General features: G+C 26.3%; 1 protein-coding gene across 1 annotated transcript; it reads right to left on the bottom strand.

Moving 5' to 3' along the window:
• Positions 1-34: 34 nt before the first annotated feature.
• Positions 35-23,128, bottom strand: LOC122859704 (neuronal acetylcholine receptor subunit alpha-7-like). The gene is made up of 11 exons (XM_044163388.1): positions 23,120-23,128; positions 19,674-19,718; positions 11,856-11,965; positions 5,946-6,126; positions 3,761-3,836; positions 2,954-3,148; positions 2,341-2,421; positions 1,943-2,058; positions 1,763-1,868; positions 1,282-1,679; positions 35-754 (listed from the first exon to the last, which is right to left on the bottom strand). The coding sequence occupies exons 1-11, from the start codon at positions 23,126-23,128 to the stop codon at positions 587-589; spliced, it is 1,485 nt and encodes a 494-aa protein (XP_044019323.1). The 3' UTR covers positions 35-586.
• Between the last annotated feature and the right edge of the window lie 798 nt (positions 23,129-23,926).

The raw sequence follows: 23,926 nt of genomic DNA, 5'->3' as shown, positions 1-23,926 counted from the left end.
ACTTTTAATATCTTTTTTTTTGTATTAGACTATATTCTAAGGTGGTATTGATTTTTTTTTTTGTTTTTTCATTACTTCTTTCTTTTGTTTATCTGAAGTACTGATAGAAAAAAAATATGGCTGATGAAATTGCAGAACAATAAGTACTTCGTGTATTGCTTTTCTATTAATAACACCATGTCGTCCGTTATTTTCCCGTTTAAATTATTAAATTATTAATAATTCAATTTATTTTATTTATTTCAAAGTATGTTGTACCTAATTTAAGTACATTAATATAAATTATTATCTATATTATATAATATATAATTTATTTATCCAATTTTTCATTTTTTAATTATCATTTTAAAGTTTTTTTTTGTGGTTTTATTTGTTTTTTTTTTTTGTTTAAATTTGGCTTTGTTTTACAAGCATAAAAAAAGTGAACGTGACTGCGGCACGGCTACAAACGACGACCCGTAACAACCAATATTCGTATTTATAATATGTGAAATACGATGCTGAGCTTTTTCACGTTATTATAAAACGTGATTATTAATTTTTTATTAAATTTTTTAAATATTATTATATTATTTATATTTATTAATCACGTAACAATGATGTGAGGCGCCGAGAATAGGACGGTGATTGTTGCAATTATGGTGAACAGAGTAAAAATGATTAGGCACATCCTGTCTATCACCATTGCCGCAAATTTCCAGTCATTTGTTATTTTAGTATCTTCATCAGCGGCCTTAAGCTGATCCGTAATTATCTATTTGTAAATCAAACAAAAAACAGCCATTAAATTAACAAATTTACATGATCAATTTTTAAGATAAATAAAAAAAAAAATATTACAGTCATTCAATAAACTTGGATACATGAAATTCAGTCGAGTTAATATTGACAATTTTTTTTCTTTATAATTCTTTGTAATCCCAGCTTTAAAAAGTAAATTTATGTGAAATTTTCTGGTCTACTTTTCGTCATTTTTTTTTATTTATTATTATGAATCTGTAAATGTGTCATTGCTTGTCCTGTGTACCTTAAAAACTAATAATCCTATCCAAACATTCATATCATATATTATATACTAATAACATTTTGACATTGAGTTGAGTCAGCTGTGATAGAAATAACCCTTTCGTTTTTTTTTTTTTTTATCTTAGCAATGATAATAATGTGTATGCACATCGTCATCGATCGTTCATTTCAACTGCGCATATTCAAAAAATATATCTTGATAGGTCACTTGATGATAAAAATATTAAAAATTAAATGAATGATAATTTTTTTTACCTTAATTTCTTTGAGTATCAATATTAATTCATATCTTGCACAGAAACATGTACTTTGTAGTATTGTTTCAACTTGTGGTGCAGTACCATCTTGTTGATGTTGATGATGATGAGGTGTATGACTTAATGTATGAGATGGATATGATGAATGTGGTAATGGTGTTGAGTGTTGATGATGTGGCGTTGGTGCTGGTGTATGATGATGATGATGTGGTGTTGTATGTATATGACTATGTCCATGTCCCATTGTATGATGATGTGGACCAGGTGTACTGTAAACATTATTCAACAAATTGTTGTGTGATGCCAATGCATTGTCTTCCAAATCTAATACATTTGCTAATAATGATTTACTGCTTCTTTGGGGTAACTCAAGATCACCATATGCTTTTGTTGCACCTGTAATTATATCAATGATTTAATTATTTTAAAAACATTATGTAACCCAATACAAGACAAATAAAAAAGTCTCAATTTTTTACCAGTAACTGGTGATGGTTTTTGTGATTTTTGACCGTCTTCATCTTTGTCAACCGGCCTGTTCATTCTCAATAAACAAGGCAGCCAAGTTAGAAATAATGTTCTGACCTATGTAAAGAAAAAAAATAATATTAATAAAATAATATTTTGATGTATTATTAATTTAAATAAATGAAAATTACCCATTCAGACATTTCATGTGTGTCAGAATTACGATGATGATAATTCAAAATGAGAATTGTGCTGACCACGCTACTGGCAACCATGAACATGATACAATTGAAGTATGTACCTGCAAAAACAAATGATGCATTAAGTGCATACACAGACAATTTAATTTATCATTGTATTAAATAAATATACATAACAGACGAGTTAAATAGTTGTGCTTGACTTGACTAAATTGTTCATAATTTTATTAGTCATGTATACAAAAAGAAAAAAAGATATAGTCTTAATTTAATAATACAGTATTTTTTTGAAATTTTAATTTTGTCTTTGTGAATTTACAATAAAATAAAGCTAATTAATTTTAGCACTTAGTTTATCAAGCAAATAAAAAAATTAAATTTTACCTAGTGTGGAACAGCATCGGACGTTGCTGGCATTGTTTCGGCCACCATGTTTAAAAACACTGTGAGGGACAAGAGAATTGTAACTCCTGTAATACAGAAAAATAGAGAAAAACATGAAAGATTAAATTTCAGATAAAATTATAAATTAATTAATAAAATTGATACTATATTTTTCTCTTTTTAAAAGTAATTTTTTTTGATGAAATTACATTATACGACATAAAGCCTTGATACTCGTCGTTATCTCTATATTATAAAATTAAAGTAATAAAATTCATAAAATTGGCTTCAGTAAGTATAAAGGAAAATAACTTTACTCTAAATCTCAACTAATCTCAGACAAAATAAAATAACCACAAAGCTAATTGTGACTTTTAAGAATTTTTTAAAATTGGATATAGTTATCACAAATGTATACTTAAATATCAATTTATTTTTTATTTTATATATATTGTCTTTTCTTTTTAAATCCAATTACAAGTTGTTTATTTATTTTTTATTATCAAGCCCATCTTTGTTATACATATAGACAATAAAATAAATTAGTTTTTCGTCTTTTTCTTGTTGCTTTAATGGATTGATCATTGACGTCATTTTTATATTAAAAAAAAAACTTACCCAATGATAATTTTTCACCAGAATCTGGTGGTAGAGTAAAACCAAGTACAGCCATACTGGCAATTAGTACACACGGTACAATTAAATTGAAGAAATAATAGAGTGTTCTTCTTCTAATTATTACGACAAATGTTATGTCAATGTAAGGCTCTGGACAACAATTGTAATAAATCACGTTTCTTTTACCCGGTACACCTGCAATTTAAAAAAAAAATAATTAATTGTTATTGAAGATGCTATTGAGTGTGTGTTCGTGTGTGTTCGTACACATAATGTGTTATCGTTTTATTAAAAGTATATATGTAATATGGTGCAAGCAATTTGTTGCAATACAGTGAGGATTACTAAAATTGTAGAAAATAAAAACGTGCCTGAGCGTTAAGGACGAGAATGAGATTTCAAGTAGAAAAAGATGCTCTGTTGTAGCATAAAAATAAAAAAATAAAATGTGATATATATTATCGTGTATGAGCTTCACAACTGGAAGATGTTACTCTTTTTCAAATCACGTATCATTCTTGAGGTCAAACCACGTACGTGAAGATTATCGGATTCCTCGAGGCCAATTCATGGACAACCATATGAAGTCATGACTATTTTTTTATTTTTATTTTTTGCAGGTAAAAAGTTATATATATATAAGGAAGAGAAAAAAATAAAAGAAAAATATTTTATAAAATAAGCATGTGGGATTTGCACATGAGGATATAAAAGACAAGTTATGTTTCTAGAATTTCCAAATGTTTCTTTTTTTGTAGTAAAATATATATGGGTTTTTTGTACGTGGTGAATAAAATGTGCACACACCTAGTAAATCCCATTCGCCATTCGTAATGAAACTACTGATGTCACCACCTGCTTCATCTTGAAGCTGTAGATCCAACTGAAAATATACAAATAAAAGTATTTTTAGTTTTTGTATCATGAAAATAAAATATGCTATGTCAATTTTTTATTTGATTTATTATCGGGCTTTTTATTTGTCATCCTTTGTAATACCAAAAAAAAAAATATAAAAACTTTGTAATTAATGGGTGAATTAATTAGGAAATTAGCGGGTTTTTTTTTAGAAAATTTATATAATTTATTTTGATTTTATTTTGTCAAATTCATGTTCTTTTTTGCCTCATGGTAAATTGATTTTTATAAAAATTTTGTCAAAATTTTATAAACTGATGAAAAAAATAATGGTAAAAAAGAAAAAAAATTGAAAGATGTGAATGGACTGGAAAAAAAAGGGAAAAATATGTTGAAAAATTGGTAAAGACTAACGAGATCGTATTGACTGAATAGGTGAAAAAGGACTTTTGTGGTTGATGCTTGAATATTTTCAATAAACCATATTATTATCTGAGAGAGTGGAGAAGGAAAATCAAATTGGCGGTAAAATTGAATTTCACAAAATATACAGATCGCTTCTCCAAGGTTTTTTTTAAAAAAAAAAAAAAAAAAATCATCAGTTGACTTGTAAACACTAAACTCAAAGCTTTTTTAATCATAAAATAAAAAATAAAAAAAAATTAATAATTGACATATAAAAATAAATAAACTTCAATTTATTTTTCTCAATTAATTTAAAATAAATATTGTTTTTTCTCCATTTCTCATACATCAAAATATATTTACAAAATAAAAAAAAAAATTTTAATAAAGATATTCATATGAATAATTTAAAATAAATTTTAACAAACAAAATTACACTCAAGCATTTATGAAAATAATAATAAAATAAATTTAAAAAAAAGTATCATTAATTTTATATAAAATATTATTTGAATAACCATAAAAAAAAAATTTTGTCATTTTTCATTTTGTTATTATTATTTAAAGTGTTTAAATATATGAATTTACGTTGGCGTAAATTTAAAACCCAGTGAAATAGCCGATAAAATAAAAAAAAAAAAAAAAGCAGCAAATTTGAATGACGGTGTTCATGAGAGGATAACTCTCGACGTTTAACAAGCACGAATGCCTTCTTCTATCAAGCGTAAATTGTACGAAAGCTATGCGAAGAGGTCTCATTGGATCAAACGATTAACACTAAGCATCAACCATTTGACTAACACAATATATATCAATTTGTAAATGTTTTAGTAATGCATAATGATTATGGTTAATGGTGCTTTATTATCTATCAAATATGGAAAATAAACGACGTGTTTCAAGTAGATACAAATACAACCATCACATTCATCTCGATTGATCAATAATTGTATACAACAGTTTAATTGTCGAGTATTGTGGTCAATAAATAAGACACCACCTTGACAATGTGCTGGCTTGGCCAACTATCAAAATCAATAATTAATATTATCCTAAATATTTAATTGACCGTCTAGACTTTTTTTTTTTAAATTTAAAAAAACAATTGACCAACATTTTATTTAAGTCCAACCATTATTCACATGACCTACTTGCATCAAGATTTTTTTAAATAAAAAAAAAATTGTCCTCTTGTCTTTCAGACAGCTTTAAAAGCTAATACAAAAATTCCGAGCTTCCAACATGTGATTTGTAACTCGAACACAAAAATAAAGTTGAATTAAATTTAAAGTTAAAAATTTTGAATATTAGTAGATTTTTTAAAGTCATTGAAAAACAATTGACAGACTAATAAATTGCATTCAATTCAAATTACTTTTTAGCTGCATCTTTTATTATTCTACGGTTTTTTTTTTTTTCATTATTTATTTGATTTTTTTTTTGTTTTATAAATCGACTCATTTTTATTTTCATTTGAGTTGAAAATACAAATACTTTTTTTCCTATCGAGTGGCTAAAACAATTTTTCTTTTATTCAAATTCAATTTCATTTGGCTATTTTATAAAAAAATAATATTTCTTCAGATATTTTATTAATTTTTTTCAATCTATTGTAATATTAAATTTAAGAAAAAAAAAAGAAAATATCAATTATTTTCCACTTGATTTATTATTTTACAATTCATTTGACAGTGAAATTAAAAATTATTAATAAAATAATTAATCTCACCTGAAAACCATCATATGTCCATGAACCAAATTTCATTTCACATCGTTGATCATCAAAAGGAAACCAAGTAATGTCAATTTTACAGGTGCTTTTGAAAATTCCAGGTGGTACATAAAGACACGTACCGTTGTCTTTGACGACAACATTTGTCGGGTAGGTACCATCAAAGCCCTCATCAGCACTATGAAAAAAATAAAAAACATAAAATAACACTCATAAAATTATTAAATTAAATTTTCTTTGTTACATTTTAATTACATTATCATTATTGATTATTCCAATATCATAAATTTTGTTTGTCTTGGTGTATAAAAACAACAAACAAACAAGCAAAAAAAAAGCAGCTAGCTTTGTCTCTAGGATCAGTTTAATAGTCGGTTAAATTAACGTCATGAAAACATTTGTCTTGGTTTGGTGTACAAGCCAACGCCTGTTGGTAGACTTCTAATAAGCGTAACCCAACACCTTTCCTTATCAAAGTTTCGTTGAGAGTTGTTGTAAATATCTCACAGTAGTAGCAGCATCACTGTTTTACCAACCAAGCCACACATCTACACAGTTTATGAAGAAGACTCTTATATACAACCAAAAATAAACACTGAAAATACATTATGACACGACGACAACAACCACTACTTGTTATTATTATTTATATGCTCAACTATATAAATTACTCAACTATCATCATGATGATGTAAATTATGGAGCATCTTGATATGCATACCAATTGAACTAAAATAATAGCATACATCATTTTGTGTACTCTCCATTAATTTACTACCTTCAAAAACAACAAAAAAAAATTAAATAAACCCCAAAAATATAATATAAACAATTTAATTTTTTCTTGTTGAAAAATAAATATAATTAATTTAATTAAAATTGAAAAAGACCTCGTTAGTTGATTTTAATGAAAGAAAGATGTTTGATTGATAAAATATTAAAATATTTTTTGTTTTTTGAGCAAAAAAAAATAGTTGAAAAGCCAACAGAGTGCAATTTTCACAGTTCCAACAAGGGTGGAAGAGGGTTGTACGAAGGAGATGTTTAAAAAAAAAAAAAATGAAATGAGAGGAAAGAGGTAAAAGAAGCGGATCATAGTTGCTGGGTTGAATGGTTATACATAGCAGGACCAGCCCTACATCCCGGATGACGGTGGATTGGTTGGAACCCGGCCAGTTGGCCACAACCCAATCCGTTATTTCATTCTTTCTGAGAGCGTCCCTGTCCTTTTACCAACTCTCATACCCTTAAAATTTATCTCTCTCTCTCTCTCCCTCAGTTTATTCTCATACCATACTCATGCCAAATTTTATCCCACTTCATTCCCCTTTGAAAGCCTCTGGTCGAATGCACGCGGTATATTTATCTTTGTCTATTTCAATCCGCCCACAATTTGTTTTTATTTTTTTTTCTTTTTTCTATTTATTATTATTATTATTATAGTAAATAATGTGAATTTTTTATTTCAACTATTCTTTCATAAATGCCACATACGTAAAAATCAAAACAAAATATATATGACAGAAAAAAAAAACATTCACCTGGTTCATTGTTGGGAAGGGTTGAAGTAGGTGAATAAATGCAAAGTTGGAAAGAGAATAAAATTCCAGGGTCAACATGTGTCGATAAAAAGATACCAAAATGAAAAAAAAAAAAAAAATGTGACAATCTGTTCCTGATTTTTTGTTTTACTTTATTTTGTATGGATTTTTTTTTTTTTTTGTCAAACTCTTTTACTGTTTGGAATTTTTTAAATGCGATTTTTATCTATATCATTTGTTCGTTTTTTTTTTTTTCTGGAAATTGTTTTCGATACTGAGGGATTGTTGTAAAAAATAAAAAGGAATTTTTTTGTATATGGGAAAATGAATAGAGTGTGTATGATATAAATGAAACAGCTGGTGAAGCTTTCATCAGAAGCAAACTCGTTAAATAGAGTGACGGTGTTATCACTTTCCATGAAGACGCAACCATTGCGAATATTTTCAGCTACTGAGTTAACCTGTCATGGTGTATCCAAAAGTTAAAAGAATAAATAAATAGTCTCATTCAAAAAATAAAGTAAATGAGAACACAAAAAAAAAAAGAAAAACAAGACAAACTTGATAAGAGAAAATATTTTTTTAAATCAAAAAATAAAAAAAGATATAGTGATGATAGTCAGACATGAATCTTTCGGTGAATATGTTGATGATGTCTTTGAAAATTCAACGCACGAGTTTGCAAAAGATTGTAACCTTTTTCAACTTATTCTAAAAATTCTATTTGTAATACGAGATCCAATCTACTTTTTTAGCTATATCACAAACAAACGTGTCCGTCATTCCGGCTATTTTATTTTTTACTGTTTATTATTTGTGTGTGTGTGTGTTTCATGTATATACATTTGTCAAAGTGATTTTATTATAATTTACTTTCACAAGCCAACAGAGCTTTACTTCATTTACAATCTAAATTTTGATGTGAAAAAAAAAGCTTTTATTATTTACTCTTATCAAAATACCTTTTTGTTTTTTATACTTGAGCTTTTCATAAATTTATTTTTCTTTTTAGACTAAATGAATAAATAAATATTAGTTTATTATGTCAGACTGTTATTTTAAAACAAAAGAAAAATAATTTAAATTACATTTAAAATAAATAAATTTAATGAAAAATTAAATCTAATTTTCTTTTAAATAAATAATCAATGATCAATTTATACTGTATAATTTATAAATAATATATTGACAAAAATAATAAAATCAAAAATCACAGTAAATTAAACAAAAGTATTTATTGTATTTGTCATTTGGTGCTAATTACTGGAAAGTCAAGCGGCAATAGGCGTCGAGCGAATCCGCCACTATAAAATTGATATATGTACCAATAAGCATCGTGGCAACTATCCCGGGGCCGTATTCTACATGTCGTTAAAATATTTCAAACTCATACCACCAAAATTATCAATAAACAATAAAAAAAGACAAGAAAAATAAAACAAAAATCTAAATTAAAAATCATATGAAATCTTTAAATAAAGCACTGAGCTTTTATGATTTTCTCACATTTTCATATATGAAAAAAATAAAATAATAAAATTAATTATAATTATTATTTTCGATAAACTAAAACAACGTCAATTATTTAATTTATTTTGATATTCAAATGACCAAATTCTTTGGTATACATAGCTCAAAGTATTTACAGTTAAATTTTCAAGTAATTTGAGTTATGTGTATGGTATTGGCTATCTATGGATCGACGTCAAAACGAGATTGAAGGTCGAAAGTCGACATAAATTTTCACCTATACATAGTACATATACACAATGACTTTGTGTTATTGTATACAAAATATATATGTATGTTTAAAAATGTTATATACAAAATCGAAATAGCGTAAAGCTCTCAGATGGTATCTTGGCATGCATACGCGCTCATTACGTATCGGTAAACACAAATTTAATCTGCTTCAGGCTACAGGACAGAATCACAAATGTATATATAGATAGAACAGGGGGCTAATGTAAGTTGCCCTTGGCACTCATCCAAATACTCTGTCTACCTTTTCAACCCTCATTTCTCATTCCTCTTTCAATCCTTCTCTTCTATATCTCTTATATATATTTCAAAATTCAAATCTCTTCTTTATCATTCACTATTCTCATCTTTAGCTTGCATATGCAGGCATCGTGTCCCGAATGTAAACTCATTTTGTCATGCATCAAAAAAAAATAAAATAAAATCTCAAACTTTTGTTAATTTTAAATGAAAAAAAAAAAACAAAAACAAATTAATTTTAATACCTATGTGTTTTTTATTGTCATTTATTAAATGATATTAATTTTTTTTTTTTTTGCATATAATAATATATAATCGCATTAGAATAGTCAATGATTAATTTTAGTTTAATATCAATCTATCTTTCTCATTGACTAAAATTATCCATAATTCAAACAGCTGTATAATATATATCTATAGATATGTGTATTAGTTTATTGCGCCAAGACAAGAGAATTGTACATGAAAGAGAGAGAGAGAGAGAGATGAATGTAGATTATATATAGATGCACACAATTGTGGCTTGGAATTGGCTGAGAATTCGATGACCGGATATTCAACGTGTCAATGTGTGCCAAACGTACAAGGCTATAGAAAGTACATCTGTATTTTCAATTGTAAATGTTAGTTAGTTACATTGCACATATAGTATTGCATATACATTTATAGTTTTGAATTTTATATGATACAGACAAAGACCTGTATGTGTGTGGGTATATTGAGGGGTTGAAAATGGAATTGTTGGCGGCAATGCTAAAGCCAATCGGACACAGCACGAGTATCCGCAACCAGGTGGTACAAGGCTTTTACTACTGATAGGACTAGAGTCCATCAGACCATAAATGAACATGTATGATATATATATATGTGTATGTATTTCTTGGTTAACATGTGTCTTGCACAGGCCCCTTTACTCTCAAGCCACTAGCTTAGCAATCCCTTGACACCCTTGTAATAATCTTCATCACCTCATGACCATCAGCCACAATGAACACTATAATATACATCAAATGAATTCATACATACATTGATGAATCAAATTCCATATTAATTTATATATTTATTTATTGATGGTTGCATTTAATAAACAACAACTCCAATTAAAATTAAAAAATTATTTTATTTATTTTTAGTGTATAATAAAGTTTAATTTGAAAAAAGAAATTTTTATTTTAGTTTAGTTTGATTTTAGTTTTGGTTTTTTTTTTTTCAAGAGGAAAAAGTAAGTGCTTTGGCATCAAAACTCAATTGAAGCTCGAGGATCTAGTGAAGAGTTTGTGCCAAAGAGTTAAGTTCAACTTTTTATGTATGTATGTTTGTATGAAAGTTTTATATAAAAAAAAAAAAAAAAAAGCGTAAAAGTTAATTTGTTTTGTGTCTTATTTAAAATTTTATATTGAAATATAATTTTTTTTTTTTTTTTGAATTGATAGATTCGGGGTTTTTTTGAAAATGTATAATTAAATTGAAAAATAAATTTGATAAATATTGTGTTGCGACAAAACAAACGATGTTTTTTTTAAAAAAAATTTAAAAAAATTTTTACTGCAAAGTTGCACGTTAAGGTCATACGTGTATTTTAACATCAGGTTATGTTGACACGACTTGTTTTAGATGTAAACACATGAAGCTGACGTTATGAAATTTTATTTTTTATATCTTATTTATTTTTTGTCTTTTTATTTATTTGGGCTGACCTCATACGTAGTTGTACTACTGTATCAAGTAGATAGTGTGCTTTGTCTCTTGTCAGGCGTATTGCTATTGTTATTATTTTTAAATATTCATTGGTACAACAGTGTAAAGTATACAGAATATCATATTTTATGATAAATAAATATTTAATAAAACATCTGTATGCTGTTTTATCATTTACTTGAAATGTTGTCACATCTTGATTTTAACAAGTTGAAATTAACTAATCAAAATTTTGTTTTATCTTCAAGGTAATGTACTAAGAATTCATTGAAAATTCATGGTAAATTTAATGCTTATGTTTTCAATGTTTCTATGTATTATTTTATATACAATTTATAAAATTTAATGAACAAAGTTTTTTGTTTGTATATTTTACGAAATAAACATCAAATATTTCTTTGAATAATTTTTTTTTTTTTTTTATTCTATATAACGTAAGTATTTTTTTTTTTTAAGCTTCAAGGTGATTTTAAAGAAAATAACGAGACATCAAACATCGAAAAAAACTGCAAAAGTTTGAATGTATTATTTGACGACTTTTATGAAAATTTCAATGCTCATTTTGAATATTTTTTTCCTTCGTTATTCGACGTTTAAAAAATAAAGAAAAAATAAATATTGAATCTTCATTTGCTTAGCTTGAAGATGTAAATTATTGTTGACTTACCTGTTGTACATAAGAACATCAGGCTTCCACAATCTGTGAGGTGGAATTCTCAAATCTTTGACTCCACCATACTGTGAAACGTTCCACCTCATATTGACGTCGTTCCATTCCTGCAAAAAAAAAAATAATATAAACATAAATAAAACATGTCTAGTAGATAAATAATAATAAAATCAACATGTCATTATTTTTCAATAATACCAAAGCTTATAAATTGAAAAATAAATAAGATAAAATTTTTGTAAAATTGTATTATCTTTATTATTGATTTGAAAAGTGTATGTGTTTTTTCCCTGGGGACATTTTGTCACATCAAATTAGATATAAAAGTTTTGCGACAATTGGATCACGTATACAGTAACACAATATAAATATAACTGAAATGTAATAGGACTATGGAATATTGCCGAAAGGAAAATACTCATGGAAAATTTTAAACTTGGCTCTTGGCAATTTGATCCACTTTGCATCGACTGAATCTCATGTTCATACTGACCCCCATTTACCCTTCTTTTCTCTGTTCGTCTTCTTCATCACTTTTTTTTATTTTTCCTATATCCAATCATTTTTATTTTCTTCAATTTTACTTTAACCTTATTTTTCTTTTTCTTTCTATATGTATAGTTTTTTTTTTTTTTTTATTTTTCATTTCATTTTCTCTCGATCCAACGAGGAAGAGTTAATCTTTATTTGCATGATGAATAAACGTGCTATTTCAATTTCAATTTAACTGGATATTCCAGTCTGTTCGTTCAGCTGGAATAAATAAAATATTCAATCCTCGTTATAACAAGTACAATTTTTTAAAAAATTTAATTTTTTTTTTTTTTTTTTTCATTTCGGACGATGTAATTTTTTTTTTTTTCTCACATTAACGTTGTTATATATCAAGCTATTTAATTTATGCACGACGAAAGTTTACTTCACTCTAGAGTTAGCTGTGGTAAAAAATAAAATGAGAAGAAAAAAAAAATAAAATAAATAAATAAAATGGATAAAGGAGATCCCTAAAACACTTGATCGCATTCTCCAGCAGTGAAATGGAAAATTGGAATAGTGCATTGGCAAGTGAACTTTGCCCTAAAATTCCATGAGAAAAAGAGAGAAATTGTTGGCAAGTCCAGTGCTATATACACATATATAAGTATACCAAATGGTACTTTTTTTTTCTATCAGTTTTTTTTTTTTTGTTTTATTTTAAACTTGCATTTGATTTTTTGTTTGTTTGTTTTTATTTTTTTTTTCTACACAACCCAATTGCTTTTTATCCCCCTCGTCTCTCCATGAATGATGCTTTATGCAGTCGGCTCACGAAAGCCCAACAAGCTTTAATGGCATTCGCCTGACTTTGCAGGAATCTGCCAGTTGAGAATTCCAATAATTTCGATTACTGTCGAAATCCAGTAATTCCAAATGTCTTTCAACTATTTTTCTTCAACCCCTTTACTCCCATTTTTTTTTTTATCTCTACCAAACTTATTCTCATAACACATTGTCCATAGTCGAATGAAAAAAAAAAAAACCAGCTCATTATTATTCCCGACAAATGACTTGAAAACTATTTTAATTTTCCAAAAATCAAATATATATACTTGCATATAAATAATTTCTAATTTAAAAAAAAAACCCAACAAATTATCATCGTGACATGTCTGCAGAAAAGAGCAGAATACAGCAAAATATAAGAACAATAGTTTGAAGAAAGATAAAAAGTAAAAAAAAAAAATAATAAAACAATCGTGAAAATATAAAAATAAAAAAATAGAGAGTAGTTGGCCTCGAGGATAGTTCACTGCGGTATTTTATACTCACAGAAAATGATAACATAACCGTGGGCGAACATTTGGAGACAATGAGAAACAAAGGTTAATATACACGTTGAGAATATACATGTATATGAGTTGAAGGTAGAGAAAATAATGTAGGCATCATTAAGGAACATAACTAATGTCAAGCTCGGTGGCCAAGTTCACTTAAATATAATTTACCATATTTTCTTGTTGTCCATTTAATTCTCTCTCATCATAATGCAGAATGAGTTAAACACCTTTTTCTCATTATCAATATGTAATCCCTTGTTGAGTGTTATTAAATATTATTATGAAGATATTATTTTTGATATTATTTTTGTCATTTATGGTCAATGTGGTGTAGTCAGTAGGGATTTTGAGTTAAAGTTTTTAAAGGACCTTCATATTAAATGAAACATTATCATTGAATTGTCTTGGTGGCAGAGACAAATGACATAATAGAGTGCTTAGATAAAAATGAGGATAAAGAGGAAAATATAAATTTTAAGGAAAACTTTTGTAAAATATATATAAGATCAAGTGAAGACGGGCTGAAGTTAAATTTTGAAGATGATACTGAGCACGTGGTGCATTTGTTCCGCAGCAATGATTGAGATTTATGCTTTGGGGAATGAAGATATATAAAATGCCAGAGCATTGGTCTAAACTTTAACATTAAAAAACAAGGAAAATATTTGAGATTGAGATGAAATATAATTGTAAATTTCACAGACTTTAAAACACTATTTTACACTTTTATTTGTAAAATATTTTGATAAATATATTAAATATTTTTTTTTTATTTTATATAAAATTATCAAGACTTTATAAATTTATTATTTGACATATGTTTATCAACTGAAAAATAATTAATTTATATATTTTTGTTATTTATTTTATCATTTTTATGATAAACAAATTATACAGAGTTCATAAATTTAACAAAGAAACATTACAAGTGATAATAAAAATTTTAAAGTCCATATAAATTCAACTAAAATACATAAAACTTATTTTATATACACACAGCTAAAATAATAATAATAATTTTGATCTAATACTAAGTAAAATGACGATGCTAATTGTGTCTATGGTAGAGATTGTTAGTCAAAGTTTTCTTAAAGTATAGCTATATGTGAATTTGAAATAATTCATGTGTTAAATGATTAAAAGTAACAAAATACTAATGAGAACAAAATAAATATTATAATAATAAATAAAAATATAAATACAAAAGAATAAAGGTAAAAATATTTCAACTAAATATATATAAAAATTATTTATCAAAGTATTAAATGAATTGATGCAGTACGTGTAAATAAATCTTTGAGTTTATGAATAGGAAAAGTTTATTAAATCAAAAGTTAGTTGTTGAATCGACAGAACATTAAGAGTATTAAGATTATTGGTAAATGCCTATGGAGATATTTGAAAATAGGATGATTGGAAAAGCTTGAAATTAGAGTAAAAATTAAAAATAGAAGAGTAAGGACCAAAGGTAACACGTATATCTGCAGCAATTGGTATATCTAAATTAAGCAGCGAGACTTTGCTTCAAGTTTGAAAATAAAAATTAAAAAAAGGAATGCCAAGACTGATTTCACAAAGATCGGCGATGAGGGATGAAAATAATAAAAGTAAAGAAAGAGAGTGCATGTTCACCCGGAGATTAGGGGAGTTTTCAATTTAATTGGTTTCGAAAAAGTTTCTTTAAGGAGCATTATCAAGAATGAGGGACTATCCTCCACACAGGCCAAATGACTTTGCCCTTTTAACTCATTCGTAACCCTCATTTTCTGGTAATGCACAAAGAGTGTGGAAAGAGGTAAAAAAAAAACTTTTTTTTATTTATTTTTATTTATTTTTTATTCCTCTCTCTCTCTCTCTCTCATGCTTTTTTACAAACCAAGTCACTTTTGTAAATTTGATTAAAAGCCAAAGGATATTGCGGCTCGTGACTTGGCTTTTGTTAACGGATATATAATCGTATTGTCTGGTGGCACAACAATATAAGCAGATTGAATAAATCATATTTTTAGTATATAAAAAGAAATCAAAATTCCAAGTGCTTTTATTTATCTAAAAAAAAGCTTGATAGAAATTGGAAAAATTTAAATTAATATAATAGGTCTTTTTTTATTTTTAAATATGTCAAAGATATTTCGTTTTGTTTTCTGATAAATTGTTAAAGTTTAATAGAATTACACACTAGGGATTTGTATACTATATTTATTGTCAATTAAATTAAATTCCCCAGTGTATCATTGACACGTGACACACACAAAAACGATTTTACTTCAATACGATTATTTCGATAGAAATAAAATTTCAAAATAAAAATATATAAAAAGTTTTAAAATAAAATAAATAGTTTAAAAAAGTATCAAAAAGCGTGATACACATGCAACTCTTCAAGTTTGTATTTTTTTTTTTTTTATTCTTTATTTATTTTTATTGCTCAAAGCACTGAAATCGAAACGATCTTGGCACTAAGTCGAGTTACAAAAATATATGTACACTATCATTTTTATTTCTGTTTAAAAAAAATTCTCATAGTAATTTTTGTCGATGTGTATAAGTAGTTTTTTATTTGTTATTTTGTACTTTTATATTCTCTTTTGAAACAAAACTTTTCGAAACAATAATGTATATATATATTTTTTTTTTTTTTTTTATTTATTCTTTTTGCTGACACACATGTCGCAATACGAGTAAAACACAGTTTTGCTGTTTCAACACATAACACAGACGCAATTTCTTGACAATTTTTTTTCAACAAATAAATAAAAAAAATAATATAGATTTCTATTTTTTAAATTCTGAACAATATAACTTGTCGTTGTTGTTGGATAAAAATGTCCAGTAAGAGAACAACATTATATTTTTAAAATTTCATTTTGTTTCAACAAAAAATATATTTTATTCTCTACTTCCTTGGCGTCTTTGAACAAAAAAAAAATAACAAAAAAAAACAACCAGTCTTTTCAATAAAAAATGTAAAACTCTTGTAGAAAATTACCTTATTTTTTGAAGAAGGTTACAGTGAAAAAGAATGAAGAGAAAATAGTGTATCCACATATGGAAAAATAAAAAACAAAAAAAATAATAATAAAGTTATAGAGAGAGTCATAAAAATTGAAGTTTTTTGTTATTTTTTAAGTATGTTACATGCTTGTTACTAAAGTTTGGTATGGCATGTGCCTTGAACACAAACTCGCATCGTTCATCCATGAATTTTCATTCAATTTCATTCAGAATCTTATATACATATATGAGTATGCTGATATATAGTTTCAATGAAAAGTGGAGAGTTTTAAGATAAAATAAAAGGCAAATGGTATTCTATCGGCTTGTCGACAGATTTATTATACTTAAAGAAAACACAACGTAAAACTATCGCGCATATACGTATGATATTTCAGTAACTCATCTTTAAATATTCCATACGTCATTTACAAAAGTTTTTGAATTTTCAAGATATATATTTAAAAAATAAAAAAACAAAATAAAAAGAGAGTAAATAATATTCATATTTCATTGTCTCAAATAAAAAAGAAAAAAACATATCTCAAATTCTACATGGCACGATTGCAACTCACATGAATTTTTCGCCATTTAAAATTTTCCAGTGTGAACACACTGAGGCTGACTATTCGTTTACCTTTCCCCTTTTTTTTATTTTTTTGTTCTCTTGAAACTCTTTTATTCCGACACTCAACACCTGACTCTTGGCCCATATTTTGAATTATCATTCTCTCTCATACGCAAAGCCAGATTCCCATATTAATTTACATTAAAAATTTAAAGTTTAAATAATATTTGTCGTTTTAATGTAAATTATATATATGAAAAGAAAAAATATTATACGAAAAAAAATCCACAAGAGAATGGCCATTTCATATTTAATAACTCGCTGGAATTTTTTTAAATTATAAAATGTAAAACGTGTACTTATTGTTTATTATTTTAATTTAATTATTTAAATATAAAATAATAATAATTATCATTTACACTAACAATGTAGTTTCATCATTGGCTTATTATTATTTTTTTTATTCTCGTTTTTGCGTGCGTTGCTAGGCTAACTTTAAACATTGCAATTATTTGAAATTCGATAAAATCATTAAAATCCATTGACTATGTATATCCAATTAATTTTTTTTTCATAGAGAATTATGTGTTTTTTAAAAATTAATATCTTTTAAGAATTTAAAATAGACTAAAATATTATTTTTACTCAGCTTACGCTGAAAATGTCCATTTTGATGCGTTAACAATTTTTAATTTTTTTTTAATTGCTAAAAATTTTTTTACAACGAATAAACATTTTTATTAAAAACAAATACTAAAAATACAAATGACTTTTGTTGGTATTTAATGATTTGTTTAAAATTTAACCACCTCTAATTTTACGAAAAAAAAAAAAGCTGTAAATAATGTTCATCAATAAATTAACCAACTAATATTTAATTTGTTTTTTTTTTTTTACATAACAAAATTTGAATGTAACTAATTAAAACTTTTGAACAATAATTAAAAAAACAAAAAGGGGTATAATTTATTAGTAAAATAAAAAGTTAAATAACAATAATCTATGTGCTTTTTGTTTGATCAATGTATGACCTGTTAGTGATTTAATGATAGTGAATTTTCATTAAATATCCACGAGTAAAGAGGCAAATATGTGCTGGGATTGAACTGCACACGGGACACATACACTCACATATATAAATGTAGATCGAAGAGGTCCCATGGTGCCAACTAACGAGGCTTGTTATACATATAATATGTATATATATAAATTTATAAATTACCCTGGCAATACTGCAGCATTTACACAGTGTACGAGATAATTGAAAATCTGTGGAAAATAACGAGCAAGCCGAAAAATTAAATCTGTTGGCTTACAAAATTTGTTGACAGTGTTGAAGAAATATATTTACATATCAAGCTGATGAAAGTTGAAAAATTCAGTGTTAAATATTCCATTTGAATTTTAATTTATAAAATATATCATCAAAAAAAAAAAGATAAATTTGTTTTTTATTTAAAAAAAAAAAAGATCGATGGAATGTGTCAGTCTGCACCATCGAGGCAGATAGACAAATGCATCAGTTGCTTCATCCCCCTTCGTGGTATGCCCTTTCACGTGATAGTCTATCTCACTTTCTCAGTGTCTACCTCTCTTTCCTCAAGCGCAATCGTTAACATCGAATTTAGGTCATTGCATAGCTGTCCTTCCAATGAGCTCTACGAGTGCTTAAGCTCCTGAATATTAGCGCAGATATGCCTTTAGCAACGTTAGTCTTTTTCCATCTATTTTTTTTTTTTTTTTTTTATTTATTTCAAGTACTACAAAACACACTCAGTCATGTCTCTTCTCTCTTCTCTCCCTTTCGTATATTTTGATTTTAATTTTGTTTTTTTTTTTTTAATAAAAAGGGAGGAGATGATTCGATACATCAATATTAGCATTGATTTGTCTCTTTGATTTTACTTTATTATTTAGATATAAAATTGATGAGAATATTAAATTATTTTTACGTGTAATTTATTTGCCATTTTTCTTTTTTTTTTTTTTTGCAATTACGACAGTACAATATGTGACGCTTTTTATGAAAAAAAAAATAGAAAAAATAAAGAGAAAAGTAAATACTGTATTATTGATGATGGAAGCATATTCTCCAATTGGTTTTTTAAATTTTATTTTTTACCCCCAATTGCTGGACTCTTGATTCAATATTATTGGGTAGGAAAACAAAGCATTTTTTAATGATACTCGAAATCAATTTGGTAAATCTCTAGCCTACATAATTGCACTAGTTCTGAATCATTGATTCTAGATTTGATTACTCAACGTTTTTATTCATTATTATTTTTTATACCGTATGATTAATTTTTATTTTTTTTTTTAATATCATGACGAGAGTTTTATTGTTAGGGAAATAAAAAAAAAAAAGGGAAAAAAAATCTTAATAATAATTTAAAGAGAATTATTAATAATAGTTTTAGAAAAGCAATTATTTACCAATTTGAGCCACAAGTTGGTGATGAGCAGCTGGTTTTTCTCGTCCTGAAAACAGTTAAACATAATATGCTTATTAATTACAGAAATTACGTTGTAAAATTATTATTATTATTTTTTTTATTTAAAATTAGAACAAAAATTTAATAACAATAATGACAAATTAAATTTAAATGTTTGGCATTTATTTAAAATACATGTATTTAATATTTTTCAAGTATAAATGACAGTAATTTAATATGACAAAAAATTTTTAATAAATTCAATGACGTCAAAACGTCGCAATATTGAATAAAAAATAGAAAATAAATTATTGATGAATTTTCAATTATATTTATTTATTTATAATTGAATCAATATGAAAAATTTAAAAAGAAAAATAAGAAAAAAAAAAAACTTGTCTCCTTGAAAAAATAAATAAATAATTGATAAATAAATAAATAAATAGAAGAAAAAAAAATTGAATAAAATGGCCAAATACATAGTGATATTTGTGACGCGAACAATATCAATACCCCTAGCCTACTTTATATATATTTTACCGCGGAAGTGGGTCAGATCTGGGTTGGTGCATGATGAAATAAAATATACGCAGCAACATGAATAGACATTAAGATACCACAAAGAATTTCAACGAAAGCAAATAAATATACAAAACAAAAAAATGGCAGAAAAAAAAAAAAAAATTAATTCTTTTATTATTCTCTAATTATCCATAGTGGTATATAGAAAAATAAATATCCAAGTTTTATTTTCTGTTTTTTTTATTATTATTATTATTCGCTTGAAACATTACTAGGTCACGCCTGTAATCAATAAAAACTAATAAACAAATAAGCCCGATTCCATGTTGGTGTATATTTTATTTTTTTTTTTTTTTATATTTTTATTATCGCTTTTAGTGCGGCCGATTGCCTCGCGGTACAACGCGAGATGAGCTTTGTAGAAAAATAAAAATGAAGAAAAAATGAAAAAACAAAAACGAAAAATGAAAAGTATTTTTTAAAAAGTTTAAACAAATGGATACAAGATGAGGGGTACGAAGGTACGAAGATTCTTTAACGAGGCAATGTAATTACTCAAAATCTCAGTGTGGTGATATTGATGGAATTGAGATTTTACTGGTGCCCATCTGACGGTGAATAAGTCATTGACGTATCGATTGCGCGCGTACAGCTGCAGACGAGAACCCGGTTGGCGCAACCTTGCCCAGTCACTACAATGTTGGCCCTCACCATCAACTCATTTGTCCATTCTCAACGACCTAATTTTCACCAGATATTATGCTCGTCTGACTAAACTTTTACTAAAACTATTTTTTTTTTTTTTTCTAAATAAAGTCTTCAAGTATTTTATAAAATTTACTGTTATTATTATTTTAATATATTTTCCATTAAAAATAATAATTAAATGTATAAAATAATAGCTGAATAATTATAGAATGACCTGTTAGTTAAATAAAAATATTCTTTTTAGTTTAACTGGCTTTTTCTATGACAAAAACAAAAAACAATAAAATGTACTTGTTGATCATGGTAATATAATTTAACTATTTATTTACTGAATAATAATAATATAATTTTCAAGTTGATATATAGATAAAATATAGAGTAAAGTGAGTTGATGTCACTCTCTAGGTGGTGTTGAGATGATCAGTAAAATTGTGGGTTTATAACAACGTTAGCAGCAGGCAGCAGTATACCACAACGACGATCGATATGCTATCGGATGCTGGTTAATCGTTCGTTGGTGTTCTCAACGCGATAACCAATGATTCTAGCTGGTGTTTCTCGGGCTATTGTTCCGGGAGCTTGGTGCTGAAGTACCCTTTATTAAACACTACAGCAGCATGCTTTTTGTTTGCAGGGGAAGAACGAAGTTGGCCGAGGTTTATCGAATCGTTCACGATATTAAAAGCTAGACCATCAGTAGTATAACCTTTCAACCTCTCAACTCACTTAATTATCTTTATCATAATGATAATAAAATGTTCCTTTGTTTATCTATATTTATTTTGATAATTTATATTTATTTATCTATACTTTTGCGTGATTTTTATTGTCGTGTATTGTTTATAATCAAAAAAAAATATAAAAGTTGGACAATTCAAGAGCAAAGGAAAAAATATTCAAGTTGTTTTCTAGCCACAACGTGTGATGGTCTGTTACATATACTGTTATAATACCTGCGAGCGCAACAGCTGTCTCTTCATTGGCCAATGTGTACGACATCAACATCATCATATATACCTAGAGCTTTTATATTTGTTTACAAATGTAAATTTTTAATTTTTATTATTTTTTCATTTTTTCAATTCAAATTTTAGAGAATTATTTGACAAGACAAATTTGTTTATTCTTGTAATTTTATTTTTTTTTCTAATTTATTTTTATATTTTTTTTTTTTTATTTTATTTAAAAAAAATAAAAGCTCGTTAGTTTAACTGGGTTACAGAGAGCCAACGGAAATCGTTAATTTAATCGGTGATTGTGTGATCAATTTTATTTCAAAAAATATATATAACATATGTTTGATTTTCATTTTAAAAAATAAATCATAAAAATAATGATGATGAAAACGGTAAATGGTCGTAACGGTAAATGTCGATTTGTGAATTTATTAATAATTCAATTTTGTTAAATTTTTATATAAAGAAAAAAAAAAATATATATATAATAAAATTAATAAAATAAAAAAATAAAAAAAAGTATAAAATTGTTGAAAAGATTTATGATTTGTAACGGTTGTGTAGGTGTGTATTTTCGATTTGGCCATGTGTGTCCTTTCAAATCTTCCCTTTTTCCAATTTGACATAACCTTTGTCGTATTGGTCTTGTTTTTTGCTTCATGCTGTGCAATGCAAGCACACGTGTTGTCATACCAGCACTTTTATTTCTCTCTTTCCTCCTACTCAATCTTTTATATTTTTTATTATTATTTTTTTTTTGCTACTGCTGCTGCTGCTGGTGATGGTGCTGCTTTGTCCTTTTGCTCTTTTGGATTTTTTTTGTGTTAAACTTTATTCCCTTCCCTTAGTATCGATAGCACCACCAGTTATTGTGAGATATTGTCGAAACGTGGTAAAGTCAAACTAAACGAACCAACGTGCCATACACTTGTGTGCTACGTGTGGTCAAATATTCGATGATATTACCAAAAAACCCAAACTCATTTATTGGTTACCGATATTTGCTACTTTTAACCTCATTTCAATCAGGACAACTCAACAACCTTCACTTTGGCTTTATCAAAATTTATTTACTTTATCATTTATTTGTTTTTTTTTTTTTTTTTTTTCATTTGGTTTTTTCTTTATTCAAGTTAAACTTGCTGGAAATGAACACTAATATCGGTTATTTATTATGTGACCCAATTTAAAGAATTCAATAAAATCCAAGATTCAATGTTTATTGCCAAGTTAATATGGATTCAATATTTTATCAATTTACTCGAGACATTCTCATATCTAATATTGAGAAATATAAATTAAATTATTATACAAATGATAAACAGTTATTATTCAAATTTAAGTAGTATAAAAATTCAATAGTCAGACATTTAAAAGCACCAACAATATTTTCTTATTTTTAAAAAGACGAGGGGCTTTAAAAAAAAAATAAAAATTATTAATTAAATAAAAGTAGTATAAAGTATAAATAGTCAGCCATTTGTAAATAAAAATTTAAAAATTTTATCAAACAAATAAAAATATTATTTATCTAAATTTATATATAAAATAGATTATTTTTTGAATTGAAAATTAAGAGGCTATCTTGAAGAGAAATAAATGTATTATCCAAGAGGAAAACGAATAAATAAAATAAATGAAAAAAATAAAAAAACAAATAATAATAATAAAATTCACAAACTTTAGCAATTAAGAGTAGAAAATTATCTTCTCACTTGAGTTCCTCTTTATACCTAACTCGGTTTTCTCTCAAGAGCAAGATGAAAAAAATAAAATCGAAAAAATTTCTTTTAATCTTTTTTTATTTTACCCTTTTTTTTTTTTTGGACAAAATGAGTGAATCGTTTTCCTAGTAAACTCGACAAGTTCAAACCCCAAAACTTTTGAATTTCGAGTGGATAAAACTGACTTAGACACCCGTTAATAAAAACCAGTGTTACGTCTTGGTATATTTTCAATTAATAATCGATAATAAATAATCATTTAATAAATTCAACGGATGCCGAGCAAGCAATAAAATTTTTCTTTTTTTATTTTTTTATTTTTCACACGGAATTAAATTCAAATT

This window comes from Aphidius gifuensis, linkage group LG6 (assembly GCF_014905175.1).
Source record: "Aphidius gifuensis isolate YNYX2018 linkage group LG6, ASM1490517v1, whole genome shotgun sequence".
NCBI lineage: Eukaryota > Metazoa > Arthropoda > Insecta > Hymenoptera > Braconidae > Aphidius > Aphidius gifuensis.
The sequence above is the reverse complement of the archived record's forward strand: the minus strand, read 5'-3'. Positions and strand labels throughout refer to the sequence as shown.

What these genes read in the sequence shown, in the direction of transcription:
- LOC122859704 (XM_044163388.1), bottom strand. An exon ending in GGACATATGATGGTTTTCAG is followed by an intron (nt 3,837 to 5,945) that starts GTGAGATTAATT and finishes GTATATTTTCAG; the next exon opens with TTGGATCTACAGCTTCAAGA. An exon ending in CACATGAAATGTCTGAATGG is followed by an intron (nt 1,869 to 1,942) that starts GTAATTTTCATT and finishes TTCTTTACATAG; the next exon opens with GTCAGAACATTATTTCTAAC.